General features: G+C 40.0%; 1 protein-coding gene and 1 long non-coding RNA gene across 5 annotated transcripts in view; one reads left to right on the top strand and one right to left on the bottom strand.

Moving 5' to 3' along the window:
• Positions 1-18,975, top strand: part of myom1b (myomesin 1b) — a 31,179-nt gene extending 12,204 nt beyond the window's left edge. For 3 of the 4 annotated variants that reach the window (XM_038730102.1, XM_038730094.1, XM_038730119.1), the window contains 29 exons: positions 739-900; positions 2,328-2,469; positions 2,635-2,834; positions 3,096-3,149; positions 3,454-3,578; positions 3,721-3,904; positions 4,005-4,179; positions 4,263-4,384; positions 6,778-7,254; positions 8,969-9,165; positions 9,249-9,375; positions 10,511-10,695; positions 10,796-10,910; positions 10,990-11,146; positions 11,230-11,336; positions 11,446-11,490; positions 11,588-11,724; positions 11,845-11,989; positions 12,799-12,858; positions 13,281-13,348; positions 13,449-13,562; positions 14,456-14,543; positions 14,644-14,682; positions 14,800-14,905; positions 15,208-15,371; positions 16,320-16,356; positions 16,505-16,527; positions 16,959-17,014; positions 17,196-18,975. In XM_038730102.1, coding sequence (XP_038586030.1) covers positions 739-900; positions 2,328-2,469; positions 2,635-2,834; positions 3,096-3,149; positions 3,454-3,578; positions 3,721-3,904; positions 4,005-4,179; positions 4,263-4,384; positions 6,778-7,254; positions 8,969-9,165; positions 9,249-9,375; positions 10,511-10,695; positions 10,796-10,910; positions 10,990-11,146; positions 11,230-11,336; positions 11,446-11,490; positions 11,588-11,724; positions 11,845-11,989; positions 12,799-12,858; positions 13,281-13,348; positions 13,449-13,562; positions 14,456-14,543; positions 14,644-14,682; positions 14,800-14,905; positions 15,208-15,371; positions 16,320-16,356; positions 16,505-16,527; positions 16,959-17,014; positions 17,196-17,456 — 3,872 coding nt within the window. In that variant the 3' untranslated portion in view covers positions 17,457-18,975. The remainder of the gene's footprint in view (positions 1-738; positions 901-2,327; positions 2,470-2,634; positions 2,835-3,095; positions 3,150-3,453; positions 3,579-3,720; positions 3,905-4,004; positions 4,180-4,262; positions 4,385-6,777; positions 7,255-8,968; positions 9,166-9,248; positions 9,376-10,510; positions 10,696-10,795; positions 10,911-10,989; positions 11,147-11,229; positions 11,337-11,445; positions 11,491-11,587; positions 11,725-11,844; positions 11,990-12,798; positions 12,859-13,280; positions 13,349-13,448; positions 13,563-14,455; positions 14,544-14,643; positions 14,683-14,799; positions 14,906-15,207; positions 15,372-16,319; positions 16,357-16,504; positions 16,528-16,958; positions 17,015-17,195) is intronic. The other variant, XM_038730112.1, reaches the window with a different exon arrangement.
• On the bottom strand, positions 3,151-3,735 carry LOC119911305. The gene is made up of 2 exons (XR_005445841.1): positions 3,647-3,735; positions 3,151-3,534 (listed from the first exon to the last, which is right to left on the bottom strand). It is a non-coding gene; the product is annotated as an uncharacterized LOC119911305 (long non-coding RNA).
• Positions 18,976-21,308: the final 2,333 nt, after the last annotated feature.

Here is a 21,308-nt window from a genome sequence, read left to right as displayed (position 1 = left end):
TATAAATAATGATTTCACTAGCAAGGACCACACAGTCAACAGGTACGATTAAATGATTTAATGATGATCGAAACGTTGTGGAGAAGCTTCGATAGGGAAATCCGCCGTACAATCCGGGCATGACAGACCCCCTTATAACCCTATGGAGAGGAAGAAGGAGATCAGGAGGCAGGTCAGAGAAAGGAGTGGTGGGGAGGGATGTAGAATGCGAGAGTGAAGAAGAGGAGCTGGGATGTTAGGGTATTTATGGAAATGCTGGCGATGACGTGGTTGATGTGTGGTCCCGCTCCTGAAACAAACTAGCTCCACTTTCTGTTTGCATGTCTCTGCCTGATCTATTGTTTTACATTAAAATAGGTGTCATTTACATTGGGGATGCTGGGGACATGTCCCCACTACATTTTGAAATGGCTGATTTTGTCCCCATCATCTTTTGAAAGCATTTATTAAAAATGTTCTGAAATGTTTATTTGCACAATAATATTAAAAAAATAATAAGAAAACATGCAGCGCAACTTAAATATAGAAGAAACAAATGTGCATTGTCCAAAAAAAGTAACTTAAGTTTAAAAAATAAAGACATTTCAACCATAAATTAGAGAAGAAAATGTCTCCAGAATGCAGGAAATGTGTTTAATGCTCAAAATCTTCTGAGGGAGCCCTTGTATATTGTATTGGATATTGTAAGGATTATATAAGTAACGCATGTTACTGATATACCCTCCATCTTCTTTCCAGATGTTCTGCTGTCTCCTTCTAAATGGAACCACATGCACTGGAGTGGAGATCGAGCCACACTGACGCTCACACACCTCAACAAAGAGGACGAGGGGCTGTACACCCTGCGCGTCACCACCAAGTCTGGATATGAAACCTACTCAGCCTATGTCTTTGTCAGAGGTGGGTACACCTTCCCTAACTAAACTTAAAAATAGGATTAAAATTTGCTGCTCACAAGATGAATGGTTAGCCTATAATCTAACAATTAATGTCTTTATGTTGTGTACTGTAAAGTTTTGCCCCCCCCCCTTTACATACAGATACACTCGTTCTGAAACATCCTAATACACATTCTTTTATATAATTTGTTTTTGTCTAACCGAGTGCATTTTATGCTTTCGGTATTTAGGAACAGCTCATTATGAATATGCCCCAAAACTATCCGGAGCTTGCTTCAATGTTGCATCCAAGCATTTAGAAAAGGTCCTCAAGCCTTTAATTCTATAAAATGTCACCTATCAAAGACATTTTGACTGCAAGTCAACAAACACTACCTGGTATGTCAGGTATGTCATTAGATCAAGGTCAAAGTCACAACTGCACATCCTCTGGCATCTGATGGCAACGCCACATTCAATAGTCAAAGTCTTTGAATGTGAGTAAGGGGTTTTAAATAGGATATCTCTAATAGAGACACGACAGAGTGGCAACTCCACGGCATCTGTTTGAATACCATGGAAAAAGCAGTTAGTGAAGCTTATCTTTGCTGCCTTCAGAGACAATCTGACCTTTCAAGCTTCAGCTTCCACACGGTAACCATGTTGAGTATGAACGTGCTGGAAAATAGATCCTGTTGTTTGCCTGCTGCAGCTCGGGGTCGCCCAGTAAAGAAGAGGCCATGTACAAAATGCTCTATGGGCCTGGCTGTAGTCAGGCTATTCTCAGAGAGCTCAGCTATGGAATGAGTCTGGCTCTGAGTGCAGATAGATAATTTCAGTATCTGCTTCAAGGAGAAACAATAGGCTGCCCAGTTTCCTCACGAGCAAACATACCCTCTTGTTTTATCTCCTCTTTCTGTATCTCTCGGTATGCTGTTAGAATAGGCATCATTGTGATGAGTGAATTTAAAGTAATCATTCAATGAAATTACTGTTTAAAGAAAATTCCTCTAATTTTGTAGATAATTTGAGACACTGCCTTTATAGGTGTTAAAACACAGGCTACACGCAGTATGTACCCAGTTAACACATGCTCTTATGATGCAACGCTTGTCTGTGGTGTAGATATTACTACTGTAGGTGTCCTGGCTTACCCTAAAGTATTCCTTAAGAGCCACCTCTCTTATCCCCTTTCACTCCGGTGAGAGCTACTGCTAATTCTGTCCTACTGCTGCTGATTGCGCTCGGCTTGTGTTTGACTCGAGGACCAGAAATGTTCCTGGCTTAAAGCCTTGCAGCTACATAGTTCAGCAGAGGGCACAGCTCACTTTAAAATGAAAAGGCTTCAGTAAATTAATGCATTGTTGACAAGTCTTTGGCTCAAAGGTAAACAAATGTGAAAAGAATGCATACTGACAATCCTTACGGTGTTGTTACTGTTTGTGTTAGATGCTGATGCTGAGGTTGAAGGAGCTCCCGGTGCCCCTCTGGATGTGCGCTGTCTTGATGCCAATAAAGATTACATTATTGTCACTTGGAAGCAGCCAGCGATCGACGGTGGCAACTCCATCTTGGGCTACTTTGTGGACAGGTGAGTTAATACATGGCTGCCTGTTATCACTCTGACTTGTAACACTGTTAAAAATATCAGTCACAGCAGTGGTCATATTGAAAAAAAACTAAATCCCCTACAGAGGTAATTACTTTTTAATAAAAACCTCAGTTTGTAAGATTTATATGTGTGATATGTGCGCAGATGTGAGGTTGGAACCACACACTGGATCCAGTGCAATGACACTCCAGTTAAGTTTGCCCGTTTCCCCGTCACCGGCCTGGTGGAGGGCCGCTCCTACACCTTCCGTGTGCGTGCGGTCAACAAGAGCGGCATGAGCCGCCCGTCCCGAGTCTCTGAGCCAGTGGCTGCCATGGACCCGGCTGACCGTGCCCGCATGAGAGGTACAAACCCAGCTTACCAGTCTCCTGTCCATGTTCAAAGGGCTTTAGAGGAATATTATTTAAATCAATTATTTTCACTTTTTTTAAGATATGGTTGCTCATTTTTTATTGTCTTAAAACCTTTTCCACTACCTAAGATGCAATTCTGGTCAGAAATGGACCAATTGAAACTTGTGAATATTGGAGCAAAATATATAAATGTTCAAACCTGAAACAAAATCACAATCACATTTTACATGACGTACATGTCCTTGCTGTCAGGTACTTCTGCCCCATGGACCGGCCAAATCATTGTCACAGAGGAGGAGCCTGCAGGTATGGTTCATCAGAATCAGAAAGAGTTTATTGCCATGTAGTTTTTTTACAAGTACAAGGAATTTGCTATGGTAATTAGGTGGTACACATAGACAAATAAACAGTGGACATAAATAAATGTAAAAATATATAAATATGGAATTAACAGATGCAATTTATCAAAGAATAATAAAACTATGAATATAAATTTAAAAAAACAATGTTCTCCAGAATACCATCACATCCACGACACCCAGTGACATGAATATTTCTACTTCACAGCTGATGTGTTCAGGGACCTAATTCTTTATGTTCTGACCATCAGAGGGCATTGTTCCTGGTAGACCTCTTGATCTGCAGATAACAGAGGCAACCAAGAACTATGTGGTGCTGAGCTGGAAGCCACCTGGAGAGAAAGGCCTTGAGGGTGTCATGTATTATGTGGAAAAGGTACATTCTGCCTATTTAGCAGCGTATTCTTACATACCTGTTTAAAGAAAACCCCACACAAAACTCACCGCAACTTGTTAACTAAAATTGTTGTCTGCCAGTGTTTCTGCAACAGATGACAGTTTGTATCCTTGTTTGTCAGTGTGTCTCAGGCACAGACAGCTGGCAGAGGGTGAACACAGAGATCCCAGTCAAGTCTCCCCGCTTTGCGCTGTTTGATCTCGCCGAGGGGAAATCCTACAGCTTCCGTGTCCGCTGCTGCAACTCCGCCGGTGTCGGCGAGCCATCTGACCCAACTGAGGCCACCACTGTTGGTGACAAGCTTGGTCAGAAAACACACAAAAACATGCACGCATGCATCATAATGGCAGCAATGTCACTTTACAGGTTAATGACCCAAAACATGTCAAATGTTCTGGTCCACAGATATCCCATCTGCCCCAGGCAAAGTTATACCTACCAGAAACACAGACACATCAGTCGTTGTGTCTTGGGAAGCGTCCCGTGATGCCAAAGAGTTGGTGGGTTACTACATCGAGGGGAGTGTTGTGGGCAGCAACGTGTGGGAGCCATGCAACAACAAGCCTGTAAATGCTACCAGGTAAAATGGCTCCAAGTTTAATATCCAGTTGTTTTTAATAGAGAAGTACTGCCTCTTTCACATTTGATCAAACATATTTGCAGGTTCATCTGCCACGGTCTGGTGACAGGAGAGAAATACGTGTTCAAGGTGAGGGCAGTGAATGCAGCAGGGCTCAGCCAGTTCTCCCAGGAGTCTGAGCCTGTGGAGGTGAAGGCTGCTATTGGTGAGTGAAAGAGTTCACATCGCAATACAAGACGCCAATGAAGGAGTCAGTGAATACAATTACATGTTCATCCTGTTGCTTCTATGTGTAAAAAAAATCCCTTTATAAATCAGTTGTTGGTGTTGTAGCTTGTATTTCTGAATTCATTTTCAGGTTAGTGTATATTTTGTAACTTTAACACAAACAATTGTGTTAGAATATACATGTTAGGATATGATTTTTTTTATTTCACAATAAATATTTAACTATCTGTGATGCTAAAGGTTTTATTTTTTAATATCAGTCTCTCAGACTGAAAAAAAAGGGCTTCTGTCTATACTATTTTGCACAAACTTTTAACGATCACGTAGAGAGAAAACAACATAGCAGATGCAACAGATGCACTCATTGTTGCATTTTCTCTGGATTGTACCGAATGCAATACAGCCAAACATTTAGGATTAGGTAAATCATAATTAGAAAAATATTATGTCTTTTAGCGTATATATAAAAGACACCCATGTTCAAAAAGGTATTTTGGAATGTAGGAAACTAGAGACTGAATCCTGAAGTAGAGGTAGGTTTGAGCTCAAAAACTTTTAAAAAAATGACATTTCTCCAGAAAATGACTCCTGAAATGCAGTGATAAACACCACAGACTGATGATTTGTTTAAATACTGTAGTATGTTAGTATGGCAAATATTTTGGAAAAACACTTCAAGAATCTCCGTTTTCCTGATATCTTACAAAGATGTTGCAGGTGTGCTTTTGAGACATCTCTTCACTTCTTTATATCATCAGCATCTATACTCCCACTCTGTCACCCTGTCACATTATTTTGCACTGTTGTGTGCCCCACCTACCCACCACCCTGTCCAGCCACATCTACACCCCTTCCACCTCCCTGCACAGCCTGAAGCAGGGTCAGGACTTGTAGACTTCCTCTTTTTTGGGTCAGTGTGATCCAATTCAGTGGTCGTTACAAACCAGTGCAATGTCACACACCACCGCCCCCCATTTCCCTCACCTATCCTGGGCACAAGACATGTCGGCAACCCCACATGGTGCTAAAGGTACCAACACACACCTCTCCCTCCCCACCGGTATCCTTAAAAGGCAGAGTTTCTCTGTCTTAACCTCTCTCTTAGCAGCTAACCTGGTAGTGGAATTGATCTGTTTAATAGTTTTAAGTTAATTTTTAATGACTAGATCTGAGCATAGTTAAAAATGCACACATAGTCCCATGACACTTAACTGTTTGAGGCTCGAGGCTCCCTATGCATGTGTAGCATGGACAAAAAAACACATTCCTAGACCTGACTGTGATATTTGGTGTCAGTCAGATCTGGCAACACTGTATCATACTAGGGCAGGACAATATGGCTGAAATCATGATGTTTTTCCAACAATGATTAATATCACGATATGGCAAATCATGCAAAAGTCATGTAATCAAACTGTTATCTTTTACATTAAAAGCTCTAAAACATAAAACGTCTCCAATGGCTGAGGATCATTAATTTGGGCAACAGAATTCTGTGAAGCAGTAACTCAACGTCTTCACATTATCAAGAGATGATTTACCTAAAAGTCAATAGATGATAACACTGAACTGGAGCCCTAACACACACTGTTCAAAACAGACCAATCCTGCTGCTGTGATAATTGTCAGCAATGCTCATTCTGCTCTCCTGCATGTGTTCCTTGAGGTCTCTCTGCATTATAACTAACAAAACTTTCAGCATGTGGATGTCACTCATTCACTGGTCAGCTTTGTGCTGAGCGGCATGCTCTGTTTTCCCTTATCAACTTTGTAAAAATGCCAATGTCAAGCACAGTCACGCAGACATACATATTGGTAATGCTGGCAGGAAACACAATCATTTCTACTATACTGTTCTATACTATACTGTTCTATACACTAATACACTTAATTTACAGTATATTTCATGCAAGAAACGTTACAGCCCAGAGTCCACAACTAAAGACAATTATACTACTTTGTATGAATTAGATCATGGTGTGCTGTAGCTTTCAATCTTGACACACCTATGACTTCATCATCATTGGCATTGTTATTAAAGTACCGCATTTTTTCATAAAGGGTTGGTGCAAAGCCTGCACATCCACACTCATTGGCTCGCCTGCATGCTCTCATAATCCCAAATGAATCCTCCTCACACGGATGTCACTTGTTGGGTCATCTTGTCTTCATTTTTCACTCCCAGTCAGATGAAGACATTTTACGGTATTTAGGAAAATGTTCTGAATATTTCTCTCTGTGTTTTTGTTTCGACTCATCTTCTTTTGCTCTTACATGAATGATGTGTGATTTAGAGGAGCTTTAAACTTGTGAACAAATCTTTTGCCTGTTTTTAAAGCCTCTTTTGCTTTTCTCTGCTAACTCCTGTAGGGGGCGGCATCCCTCATGGTGTGTTGCTGGAGATGGGGCCGGGGGGTAACGTGGGCCAACTAACCAAGCACAGGCCACGCTGGACAAGCACGCATGAAACTGTCCAGTCCCCCTTTGACACTATGCAAAAGTGCAATAAAGCTCAGGCTGACACTGAAGCCAGAGAGAGGGCCGGGGCTGCTAGCTCAGGCCTCACAGAGCCCGACCCCATGGAGAGTAAAATCAAGGGGGGCAAAAGAGGCAGCTTTTCCTGGGCCCCTGATCTGGCAAAATACCTGGTCTCAGAGCCTGTGTCAGTCTCAGTTTCTGACTCGCTTACTGACATAGCCACAGCTGCACACTTAGACCCAGTCACTGCTGAGGTTCAGGATCAGGCTGTAGAGACAGTCAATGAGCCTGCGGCCCAACAGGCACGTAAGTTCTCTGTAGGTGCTTCTGCTAATTGGAAGAAAGCGAGGCCCAGGAGAGAGTCAGCAGGTGAGCACTGGTCAGAGATGGAAATCTTTTTTATCAACAACCCCCCCCCCCCCACACACACACACACACACACACACACTAGCATCCATGAAAATATTCTACCCTGACGTTACAACAAGGATTTCACTTCTTCAGATTAGTTTGGCAAAGGTTCTACTTTTGCATCCACAGGCTTTTGACATAATAATAATAAACAGTTGTGGAGGTGCTCTACTGGTATTCTTCTCTTCAAGGTAAGTCACTGTAAAACACCACCAGACTTTTAACTCCAAACAGTCACGCTTGTCAATAGTTTTGCTGGCCGCCACTTTCCCGCAACCTCCTCACTTGGTGGCTCGGCGCCTGGCACCTCAGGACCCGCCATCACACTGAGAGGCACTTTAACACACAAATGCGATGTATAATTATGTCATGGCAGGAAGCCATGGACTTGAAAAGTGGGTCATCCAACCAACACAAGAGCAGGACACTTGCGACCTGAGACCTTTTTAGTAGGACACTGTGTACGTCACCTCTCAGACACTTTGACCAACTTCTCACGCCTAAATAGGGGAATGTATCAAGTTCACGTGACTATTTGTGCACGACAGGCCAATTTATTATCACCATGTTACCTGATCCTGCTTTTGGAGAGACTTGCTTACAGTCACTCCTTCATCCAAGTCCCAGAATTTATGAATTTAAGTATTCTTTGTTGGCATTTTACTTACTGCAAATTGTAATATAGAACAATTACCCATTCTAATTAATAGTATAAAAGAATAGTTTGACACTTGTCTGCTTTCTGGCTGTGAGTTAGATAAGAAGATTGATGCCACTCTCGTGTTTGTCAGTTAAATATGAAGCTACAGCCAGCAGCTGGTTAGCTTAGCTTAGCATAAGGCCTGCAAACAGGGGGACACAGCTAGCCTTGCTCCGTCCAAAGGTTAAAATAAGTCAGTCACCTACCAGCGCCTTTAAAGCTCTCTATAGTTATCACAGCTAATGTTACCAGCGACCATCCGTCCAACAGCCACAAAAGACTCACAAAGACACAGACGTTGCAATACACCACCCAGACTACAAACTGAAAAAACAAAAAAACATGAAAATACTGTTGAAAACTCACTTTACTCCAGTCATTAGCATTAAGTTTAACATTACTTTGAGTAAACGTTAACTTATCAAAGACACCATCTTAAACTTCAGCCAGCTGGCTTCTAACATTACACGTTAGCTTGCTACCATTAGAAGCAGAGGATCACAACCAACGTAACATATGAGAGTGATCTTAATCTTGCCATTCAACTCTCAGCAAAAAAAGCGATTAAATATATTTCCCAAAATCTCATAATGCTCCTTTAAGCAAATCACAATTCGAAAGCCTGGTATAAAAGGTTAAAGTGCAATTGTGTTGTGGGTTTGACAATACTATGTGTGTCATGATTTGGCCATGGAAGAAAGTGAGTTGTAAGACAGCCACTACCTGCTATGCTAAGTTTTCTATGATGGGACGCTGAGGTTCAACAGCATCTACAAACCTACAATAAACTCATGAGAAGCATTATTAAATAATAAATAAATAAATAATAAATTTGAGCAGCTGCCTGGAGGTGTAAAAATAAATATGGGAATTAAAAGTATCACCTCACTGTAGAGCTTCAGTTTCCCATGACTTCACACTGTTCCCCTACTCAGGCATTATGGTGTTAATTTGAGTTTTCTGTCATCTCAGCTTCCCCTACTCCACCCTATGGCATCACTGTGTTGGAGTGTGTGCGTGACGCGATGGTGCTGGCCTGGAAGCAGCCAACCTTCATCGGCGGTGCTGACATCACAGGCTACTTTGTGGATTACCGTGAGGTCATCGATGGCGTGCCGGGGAAGTGGCACGAGGCCAATATCAAGCCTGTCAGTGAGAGGGCCTACCGGGTGAGCTGATATTAAATTCATCAACCTTAATACAGGGTTCAGTTGATAGATAGATTTTAAAGACCATGTCCCTTCGTATCCAGGTGTCTGACCTGAAGGAGAACAGGAAGTATCAGTTCCAGGTGCGGGCAGCCAACATAGCAGGTGTCGGCATCCCGTCACTGCCCAGTGACACCTTCCTGTGTGAGGAGTGGACCATCGCCGTGCCAGGTTGGTTCATCAGACCACCTATTTTACATACTGAGAGAATTCATGAACTGCACACACTTTAATGAACAGATTGATTTTTTATTTCATACAGAGATATCTTCATGTCCTCACCTCCTCAAAATTGATTATATAAATATTATACCTGTGTACTACACACAGCATGCAGAAGTGCTTTAATGTTAAATTCATGGTTACAATCAGATGTGTGACAAAGTCATTGTTATCCAAAGTAATACTTTATTTGTCCCCATGGGGAAATTAGTCTAAAATAAATTAACAAATGAAAAACCAAAAAACTAACATAGAAGCACCATGTATGAAGGTCTTGGGTTCGAACCTTGGTCGTCCTTGGCCTTTCTGTGTGAAGTTTGCATGTTCTTCCCGTGTCTGCGTGGGTTCTCTCCGGTGCGCCGGCTTCCTCCACAGTCCAAAGAAATGCATAGGTTAACTGCCGACTCTAAATTGCTCTCAAGGGGGAATGTGTATGTGAATGGTTGTTTGTCTATGTGCTAGCACCGTGTTGAACTGGCGACTTGTCCAGGGTGTACCGCGGCTCTCGCCCAATGTCAGCTGGGATTGGCTTCAGTAAAATGAAAAGTTGATTTGCAGACCACTTTACAATTTTCAAATTTCTAGTCTTTGGGCCAGAGGAGGAGATCTATTCATTCTAAGTAAAAAGGTGGTGAAGTCACGAGTCATTTGGGTTAAAGTCCAGTTGCAAGTCTTTTTTTGACTCATGTCGAGTTTAAAGTCAGCAGATTCTGGACTTAAGTCCGATTTGAGTCCAAACCTCTGGTTAAAATTACATGGTGTAATCACCCTTATGAAATGAAGACTTTTTGCATTATCCTGTTGTTTTTTTTTTTTAATTGTCTAATTTGACAATGATATCATGATGGTTCATTGCTAACTGTCTATTATACATGCTAATGTCCTCACCTTTACCTGAGGAAGACAGCTTGTTAAAATGTCACTCAAGGAAGAACAGGGAACAAGAAAGCAGCATGCAGCCACTTTTCCTTCCTCTATGTACATAAACACATGTGAGGTGTTTATGGACCTTATTGTGTTAGTTACACAAACAGTTTTTTTTCCTGCTTGTGTATTTCAAATGTGTTTCTGTTTTGGACCACAGGACCTCCTTATGACCTGCAGATAAGAGAGGTGCGAAGCGACTCTCTGGTCTTGCTGTGGAAACCACCCGTGTACCAAGGCCGTGATCCGGTCAACGGGTTCTATGTCGACATCAAGGAAGCGGACGCACCAGAGGAAGCGTGGAGAGGAGTCAACAATAAGGCTACTGAGAAGATGTTCCTCAAGGTCACCATCATCCGGCTGAGTACTTTTTCCTCTGAGAGATTTTATTTACACGTGTGGCAGCAGCTGGTGTGTAACCATGCTATATTCTTTCATTTCGCAGATTAAGAATCTGAAGGAAGGAGAGACGTTTTTGTTCCGTGTGCGTGCTCAGAATAAAGCCGGCGTTGGAAAAGCCTCAGACGTGTCAGAGCCGGTCCCAGCTGTGACCAAACCAGGTAGGTACAAAGAAGTTTGATGAATGCTGTTGACGAGGTAATTATTTCAAGCTGTAAAACTACCTTCTCTGGCTTTTAGGCACCAAGGAGATAGTTGTGGACGTTGACGATGACGGTATCATCTCCCTGAACTTTGAATGCTGTGACATGACCCCCGACTCCAAATTTGTGTGGTCCAAGAATTACGAGGAAATAACAGACTCATCCCGCCTGACGATGGAGACCAAGGGAAACAAGTGAGATGAGAGTACTTTTTTAAGTTGAGAGTCTTTGATGATCACTCTTATTTATTACATCTATACTGTGTTTTACCCTGCAGGTCCAAAGCTGTTTTCAACAGAATTGGGGAGGAGGACATTGGCGTTTACTCATGTCTTGTCACCCACACTGATGGTGCTTCATCCAGCTACACTCTCTCTGAGGAAGGTAGGTTACAGAGAGCAAAGAAAACAACAGGATTTGTTCAAGATTTAATATAAGAGTGACTTCACTTTATCATCTTTATTTTTGAATCTCTTTCCACTATCTTTGTCAGAGTTGAAGAGGCTGCTGGAGATCAGTCATGACCACAAATTCCCCAGTGAGTGTATCAGCATCGCACATCATCACTGCTGTTTTTAAGTTTGTCATGGACTGGACTGTTTCTTTGAGCTGGCTCTCACTCTCTCTTCAACTAGTTATTCCCCTGAAGTCAGAGTTGGCTGTGGAGCTGCTGGAAAAGGGAAAAGTTCGCTTTTGGCTGCAGGCGGCGCAGATGTCTGCTAACAGCAAAGTTGATTACGTCTTCAATGATAATCTTCTCTCTCAGGGGGAGGTCAGTAAACACAAAAGGAAAGGAACCTTCAGTAATTTACATTGCATGAGCTATTTTTAAATAATTTACTATTATCTATTATCATTTAAAAGGTGTTTTTTTGTTTGCTTTGTTTTGCAGAAATACAAGATGAACTTTGACAAGAACACTGGTGTGATTGAGATGGTCATGGAGTCTCTGACCCCGGCGGATGAGGGCACCTTCACCTTTCAGTTGCATGATGGGAAAGCTACCAACCAGTCCAGCTTGGTACTGATAGGAGACGGTATGTTCAATCAAATAGAAAAAAATACTAAAGATGCTCCTGATCAAAAATTCTAGCAAGCTGGACTTCAGTGAGAGTTTTGTGGATACTTACTTTTTGGCATAGACATATATAAAATATTGCAATAGTGCAATAAATCAGCTGTTGGCAGCTTCAGTACAAACATTTTGGTTTTATATCAGCCTGCTGTGGTTAGCATGTACAGACGTAATGCAGAGCACAGCAACTGGACACTGGAGGGCAGTAAAAACATTTAAGAAAGCACACGTCAGTGTTGTGCGGTGCAGAAAAGATGAGAGACTGAATTTTTGTGGTTGTTGGCAATCTGTCACCAAATCCATGCAAATTAATAATAATATAATATGCTGTTGTAATTGTATGCCAGATGTATGCATAATAGAGCTGTGATACATAAAAGCACCTTGCACAGTACAGAAGATAAAGTAAAACGAGGGCAGAGCCACATACAAATTTGAGCTTATACAATTCATTGCAGCATTATAAATGTTAGTTATAAGTTTTTTGAGATCCCCCCCAACTCAAAATTGTTTTGCTTTAGAGAGAGCTTGGGCCTCTTTGGGGGAGCTAAACACCCCTGGCTTCCTTGTAATACTAACACAGCTTTCTTCAAACAAATCGACAATTGGGCGTGTTCCAGGTGCTGATTGGGCTACTTTTTGTCAGGCAACACTGATCCCAAACTACATTCATGTTATCACATATTATATAAAGCAACCGAACAAGTGTCACATGGTTAGATTTGTGGCTCAGATTAAGGGTTTAACATTGTGAACTATTTACATTTGCAGTGTTCAAGGAGCTGCAGAAGGAATCGGAGTTCCAGAGGAAAGAATGGTTCAGAAAGCAAGGTATGGGGACATGAGCATCGCAGCCCCAAATACTCATGTGTGTTGATTAATTATTGTCTTGATTAAATGATTAAACGACAACAACAAAAAATGCCCTTCACAGTATCACGGAGCCCAAAGTGACACCTTCAGATGTCTTGTTTTGTACGACTAACAGTCCAAAACTATAAAATATTCAATTTACAAAAATATAAAGAGAAAAGCAGAAAATTACTAACAGTAGAGAAGCTGGAACCAGCAAATGTTTGGCATTTTAACTTGAAACATGGCTGAAACTAATAACAAATTATATAATAACAAAATATTATAATAACAAAATATAGTTGCATATTACTTTTTGATCAGCTCTACTGGAATCACTGTTTATCTATGTTTGCATTACATGTTGTATTTCCCATTTCTATAACTCATGTTTGTTCCAGGTCCTCACTTTATTGAGTATTTGGGTTACGAGGTGACACCAGAGTGCTGCGTTGTACTGAAATGCAAGGTGAGACAGAACTTAAAAGACAATTTCCATGTTGCACTCTCTTAAATTAAAAAGAAGAGTGTCTTCACTTTTTACATCCTTCTGTTGTGTTGCGTTTCAGGTCGGCAACATGAAGAAGGAGACCTCTGCGCTGTGGTACAAAGACGGACGCGAGATCAAAGCAGACGAGCATCTGGGCTTCACCGAGGGAGTGCTGAAACTGGAAATTGCTCAGGTAAAAATATGAGAAAAGAAAGAATGATGTGTTGATTTATGTATATCTATGTATATTTCTGTACTGTATAATTGTCTCTGAATTCATTTGCATATATGAATGTAAACGGTGGAATCCTTGCACAAAAATATATGGATCTTTCACATGATATGGGCATCTGTCACTTCAGTGTTGGTCCACAAGATTTAAGTAAGTTGGAGTAAAGAAATGATCAAAAGGGAGTTGTTAAACTTACTAATTACACTAGGAAACTCTATAAAGCAATAAATAACCAACATTACCTGCCTTTAAAATAAATGTAACATATCATATTTTAGGACCTAACAAAGCCATTAAATTCATTCACACTAAATTTCTGGACGCCGTTATCACTGTCTTTCTGTAACTGTTCTGTCTTCTTGTGATTTTCTCTCAAATTTCATCTAACCCTCTTTTCCATTCTGCATCTCATAACTCATCCCCATCCCACTGTATCGTCTCTAAACATCTGTCTGAGTGGCATTCAGTAACATGACATCCTTCTGGTTAGTCTAACATATATATAAACATGATGTCACGTGTGTCCCATTTCAGCGCGACTCCCCTCCAGACACAGCAGACTATGCCAGCAGCCTAATCTGGAGAAGACTAAAAGTTGGGATCAGTTATCTATTGTCATCGTGGGCCAACGGCCATTTCTGGTTTTACCGTTCTGCCTGAGAATGCTTTTTTTTTTTTTTCAATTGGTGTTTGTTCATTTGTTTGTTGGCTTTTTTGCTTTTGTGTCATATATGTGTTTTCTGCAGCACCCATAGCAGAAGATAAAAGCTTGCCTTTTCAGATGAATACAAATCATATTCCTTGTTCGGTGTTGTTTCACGACTGAACCTCACATTCCTGCTCTCTCTTGTCAGATTTCCAAGAAGGATTCTGGTGTGTATGAGGTTGTTCTGAAGGATGACAGAGGAAAGGACACTTCCACGTTGAATTTGACAGATCAAGGTAACTTTGCAGAGTCACACGCTAAGATAACCATCTACCCCATGATTGCAGCAAATATACCATGTGTGCACTTGGATGATCAAATCTTCTTCTCTTCAAGGTTTCAAAGACTTGATGAATGAAGTTTTCAGTTTTATCGGTAAGAAGATAAACATTTAGTCCCCAAACAATGTGGTACCTGACTCATTTTAAATGAGCATTTTACCCAAAATAAATATTTGAATCACCTCTTTGTGGTTTTTATTTGTAATTGCAGCCAATTCCTCTACTCCGTTGAAGATCACAAGCACAGATGAGGGCATCCGACTCTACACCTTCGTCAGCTACTATAACGATTTACTCCAAGTGACATGGCACTACAAGTACGTTCTGTGTTGCTATTTGTTATTAAAATGAAGCCACTCTAACTTAAGCATTTAAGCTGATATCTTTTAAAAACTGTCCATTTTTAATTACATTTGTTATTTGACTACATTTTATTACACTAATGTGGGAGTAAATTGGTGAGTTCTAGTATTCAGTAATTTTGTGCCTTTTGAGATTTTTTGACAGTAAAAAAATTTAAAATATGAAACAAAACAATAATAAAATATGTCAGTGGATTGTCCACCTGTAGTGTTCCTTATGTTTCTGTGTTTCCATGTTTATATTGTTGCTCTGACAGGGATTCGGCCATTGCCTTCTCTGACCGTATAAAGAGTGGTGTAGTTGGAGAACAGCTGTGGCTGCAGATCACAGAGCCCACAGAGAAAGACATGGGCAAATATGCCATTGAGTTCAACGATGGAAAAGGTGGCCTGAGGAGGACTGTGGAGCTGTCCGGTCAAGGTGAGACCATCAGCATATTTAAAACTTCTCTTTTAGCCACACTGATTGTATACTTCACTTGTACCAGGTGTCATTTACACTGGGGATGCTGGGGACATGTCCCCACCACTGTTTGAAATGGCTGATTTTGTCCCCACCACTTTTTAAAAGCATAATTTGTTAAAAAACGTTTTGAAATATGGTTTGCAGTTAAATAACAAACCATATAATAATAATACAAACAAGCTAGTGATTATAAAATAACCCAAAAACAAATCAGTAACTTTAACATCTTCTTGTTTCTTCTTGGCAAAGTTTTCCGTCCTCTCTCTTTAAACAGGACAAAAGAGGAGGGAAGACTAAATCATGCCTACATGTGTTGCCTCAGCAGGGATGATATTACATGAGAAAAGTTGATCTACAGGAGACACAGATCTGAAAGCAACACAGAATACCTGAGAGCGTCACGGCATTATATTCTATTATATTTAGATATTTTGAAATGTCACGTGCAACCTGAATTTTTATGTCTCCTTTATCATAAAAAAACATTTCCACCATAAATTTGTGCAGAAACATTAACCAGAATACAGGAAATTAAGTGTTTAAAGATCAAAATTTCCTGGGAGAGGTTCCCCCAGACCCCCCACAGCATTGAGGATATCTTTAAAACACTGTTTAAGGATCTTTTTGTCTCGTTTTCGTGAACCTAATATCGCATATTGTGATGTCTCGCGAGCTACGTATCTCTTTATATCCCCTAATCTGAGCCTATAGTTTAACGCTGCTTGTTTTACTGTTTCGTCTTTATTTCTTATCTATCATTGAGTTTTCGTAGATTAATTAAAATCATTGAAACATGTTTTCTTTAGACATTTGATGAACTCTAACAGACTTCCGAGTTCCTTGTATAACTTACTTGGGCAATAAATCAGATTCAGATTCTTCCATCCTTTTTTTGTTTTGCAGCTTTTGATGACGCCTTTGCAGAATTCAACAGACTCAAGTAAGTAACTTCTTGATAATATTATTAGGTTTTTGTAGCCAAAACACATGCTGAAGTGAACGTACAGGAGTAATCCAATTTCATTTGCATACATTTTGCTGTAAGCCTTAACTTTATTGTTCCCTCTTTCTTTTATTTATCTCCTCAGAGCTGCTGCTATTGCAGAGAGAAGTAAGTGAAATTACTTTTAAAGCGGCTTTGTGTTTGGCAGTTTTCAGCCCTGGATGAAGCAGCTGTTGAATCATTAAGAAAACCTGTTCTTCATTTATTGTTTAGAATACCTTATAATGGAGTTTTAAATGCTGCGACTTGGATGTTATAGCTAAAACAAAGACAGGGCATGATATAACCCTTATAATTAATTATTATATTTAATATCCTTATGTATAAACATGTGGTCTTCTATTTAAAGACACTAGACTTTCTCGTCTCAGGTCTGGATCAAAAGACATTTATCCATCATAATTGCCATTTTGTGGTAGCTTTACTGCGTGTTGTTACTTTTTCCCTTTTTAACGTGTTTAATTATTTCTTATTGGATTTTTATTTTATGGAAAGCATTTATTTATTGTAATCACTGAAGTTAACATTGTTTCTCTCAGACCGTGCTCGGGTAGCAGGAGGCTTGCCTGATGTGGTCACTATACAGGAGGGCAAGGTAAACTGTTTCAGCTGATTCTGATTTATGCGGGAAACTGAATGTCATGTGTCTTGTGATATTGTCCTCAAGAAAGACACTGAACCTCTATCTGCTGTCGCAGTGACACTTTATGCCTCGATGTAATTGTCATTGCTGTATAATAATATGGGTGTGTGTTGCATGTTTGTCCTCCTACCAGGCCCTCAATCTTACCTGCAACATTTCGGGTGACCCCGTGCCAGAGGTCACCTGGCTGAAGAATGACAGGGAGATCACATCTGACGACCACTGCATCCTGAAGTTTGCATCGGGCAAGTTTGCCAGCTTCACCATCACCGCCGTGAACACGTCAGACTCTGGCAAGTACAGCATCCTGGTGAAGAACAAGTACGGCACGGAGAGCGGGGACTTCACCGTAAGTGTCTTCATCCCTGAAGAGGCTGGCGGCAAGAAAAAATAAGAGCGGTCCAAGTCTTGTCGTAAATATGTATAAATGAAAAACACTGGAAACAGTTAAAGGGAAAAAATGCTTGAGGGTGTGTTAGATGTTTTGTGTAGAATATAAAATTAACAATAGAGGTGCTAAATCTGAACTGTCCAACAGTTCAGAAAGAAATCCCGAGTGTGGTGAAGAGTTGTAACTTAAAATTATAATAAATATACTCATCTGGTCCAATAATAACAAATCTAACTGAACATATAGTGTCCACTTAAAAATGTTGCGAAACTGGTGCAATTTTAGTTTTTGTTTGTGTAAAGCTGTGGCATGCAGAGAGGCTCATGTTGGCATTAAGATTTCTGTTTGCTTTGGAAGAAAAATTGAAACTTGATGAGAGAAGCCAAAGATATAGTTTAAGGCATGTGTTAATAGGATGCAGTGCTAAGTCATAGAAAAGCAACCATGAAGTTAGTGTGAAATGTGTAAACTTACATGTTTTATCCCATTTGCTACACATGATTCAACTCCTCTGTGTGTTTTTTGAAACAGCAGGTCCCACATTTCAGACAGAGGTAGATAAAAACGTCTAGATGTTATCAGCTGAGGCTAGTTAGCTAGTTAAGCTAACATTAGCCCAACAAGTTGGTTAAAAATATCTGTTTCTGTTTGACTTTTTATGAAAAATTTTGCATTCTGTTTGTATTCACAAACTGTATGTTGTCACTTATAAAGTTACAAGAGAAAAGGCTTTTAGGATGAGGAGTAGCCAACGTATTTGGCAAACGTAATGCTGTCTCTTCCCCAAAAACCCAACAAAGAGCAGGACAAAGCCGCTGACGTTAACCAAAGCTTTGATAGCATCTAGGACCTCAGTGGATAAAAACATTGCATATGGATAGGCTAGTCGTGAACGGGTTTTTTTAAAATTTAACCTGAATCCCCCAAACTAGTTATGACCTATGCTCTTTAGCCTTAGAAGTAATGTGGAGTACCTAACAACTGTAGGTATGCTAGTTAGCTGCTAACGATTGTGGCTTTCATAAGAGCAGAAAACACACTGTTTATTCCATTCCTCACACTTTTGTTTTTGTGTTTTTGATTTTGGAAAGACTGAATTAAAAAAAATAATAGAAAAATTTGATCTAAAAACTCATGTTATGCATCAGAAAATAAACCAGGAAGTAATGTAAAATGTATTGCAAATGGGCTAAAACATGATCCTTTATGTGCATCAGATGTTGCATTTAGTCATGCTTTATTATTATTCAGTCATTTCAATGTTGTGATCATGACATCACCTCCATTGTCTTCCTGTCTGTAGTGAATACTGTATGTTTGCCCACTGTCACTATTGTTACGACATACCCTTCACAGTCCATCATTAATGATTATGATACTTCCTTTATTCATGATTATGATAATAACAATGCCACTGTAATGGAGACTGTTAGATCACTGTCCATTAATAGTGATTATTGCATCACTTCCTATTCCCCTGTTTTTTGATGAGACTAATAAAAACGAGCATGTACTTCCCCACTTCCTCCTCTTTGAGTTGTCTCACTTTTGGTTTGAGCCTTCCACCCTTCACTGTTCACTCTCTCTTTTCAGTTGACTCTTCCATGTTTTCACTCCCAGTCACGATTTCTGTAGACTCGGACTGCCCGAAGATCAAGCACCAGCATGGAGACAACCCCCCCTCTCTCTACTGTAACCATAGTGTGCTTGATTGATGATGCTCTGGATATATAAACTAAAAAAACTCACCTTTAGATGAGCCCAAATAGAGCAAACAAAATCAAGCTCCCCTGAATGTAACTGAGAGAAAACTAATGCTTTTTCCCCATGTTGTCTGGTCACAAGCATTCAACGGTGCTACATACATTTTCTAAAAGGTTTTTCAGTATGATAAAGATTATATAAATTTTCCTCTTCAGTTTTACCACATGAGTATTACTAATGCTGCTTTAATGGACCGGAAGTCACTGCGCACAGCCAAGAAATAGTCCAACACATAACCCCCTGTAAAACCAAGTTTTTGTACAGATTAAACAAAGAAAATATAACTTGTAATTAGTGACCTTCAGCCTGGTAGATTTCTTTAGCTAGTTTCCCTGTTTCTTGTCTTTATGCTAAGCTTCTCCTGCCGTCTACTGGCTGTAGATTCATACTGAACAAACATAAGAGCGGTATCGATCTTCTCAGCTAACTTACAGCAAAAAAGCAAAAAAAGCTTATATCTTAAAATGTCAAACTATTCCTTGAACAGACGAGGACTATGTGTCTGAAGTTTTGCTATGTCAATTGCGTGGCTAGATATCATTTTAAGCAGAATAGATTGACAAAGGCCGTCATTGCAAAGTCAGCCACTTAATTTTATAAAGATATATATATATATGTGTGTGTGTGTGTGTGTGTGTGTGTGAACAGCATACATTTCATAGGGTGTCCTTGATTTTAATAAGACAATAATTCAACGAAACAATGATGGAATATCCTTCCTTTTTTTTCAGAAATAAATCATTGAAAATTTTGGTTAAACAAAGGTCATAAAATGTAAAATATCAGGGGAATACAGATTTGGATAGATTAATTAAATTATAAAAGTTTTCATCTTGAAGTGTATCTGGATTAGTCAGTGATATTTGTGACCTGAGTGAACTTCTCGGGTAAGTAGTGGACATCATTCTTTAAATGGTGTAGTGGTTCATTCTGATTAGAGCACAGCTTTCTTTACATGGTGATGTCTAACACCAGTTTGTATCCTCTCAGCTGGAGGTCACAGAAGGAACGCCTGACTTGGGGGTGACTTCATATTCGACTGATGCAGAAGGAAATGTGGTGTTTGGCCCAAACACCCCGAAGGAAAAGATGAAAACCACAGTCACTGGAACCAAAATGCAGAAGCAAAAGGGTGAGGAAGCTGAAATGAAATGCACGTTTGCGTCTGAAACATTACAGCATGGTGTAATCCTGTCATAATTTAGAAGAAATGGTTACTAAAGACTGTTCTCTTGCAGAATCTGTAACTAAGACTCTTCCCCTGGAAAAGGTTGAAGACAACAAGGCGAGCAAAAGTAAGGAGTTTGAAGTGCAGAAAGTTGATGCTGCAGCAGAACCCAAAGCTTCAGATTCAGAACAAACAGTAGATGCAAAAGAAGAGGTTGCTGAACAGTCTTTGAGTTCTGGCCAATCAGAAGTCCCCGAGCAGCCTGTAGACACAGCAGAGGAGCCTGAACCACCAGCTGAAGCACATCCAGAACCACTGAGTAAATCTAGTGGAGAAAAGGATTGAGTTTACTCTCATATACGCATATATGCTACAAGTTTGATTTGGGCTTTTTGTGCTGAATATGATTGATGTGTTTCCAGTTATAGTAACTTGCTCTTTTAAAATATTAATGATAACAATACTCCCCATTTGTGTAATAGAATAAGTCTCTTAATGCACCTTTTGTTTTATATCACATACTCATTTCAGAGACCACTGCTTTTACAGATTGCCTGCATCGTGTGTATAATTTTCATATTTACTTTAATAAAGTATCTGTTGGCATATTTATTGGTTTAAATGTTCACACTTGTTAGCATATAGTGACAGAAGGTTTGAGGATATACAGAGTGACATAGAGGCTTACAGGGGCGATGCACTCACTAATTGGAGGGAAGAACAAAGCCAACATGAGAAATTCTTGGGGTGAAACAGGGAAGAATTAATTCAAATCCACAAGTGTTAAAGTTGCAGAGTCAAGTCAAGACAGTAGTGGAACTGGCTACAGCTCCTTACTCACACAATGTTGATAATTATTCAAAATTTGGGTTATTTTTGAAATGTATTGCTTACTGCCTTTTAGTTATTTTTGAGCTTAGAAA

The sequence above is a fragment of the Micropterus salmoides genome, unplaced genomic scaffold (genome assembly GCF_014851395.1).
Source record: "Micropterus salmoides isolate LMB-PRFRI ecotype aquatic unplaced genomic scaffold, ASM1485139v1 Ms_hic_scaffold_1, whole genome shotgun sequence".
NCBI lineage: Eukaryota > Metazoa > Chordata > Actinopteri > Centrarchiformes > Centrarchidae > Micropterus > Micropterus salmoides.
Note: the sequence above shows the minus strand (reverse complement) of the source record. Positions and strands in the feature narration are given on the sequence as shown.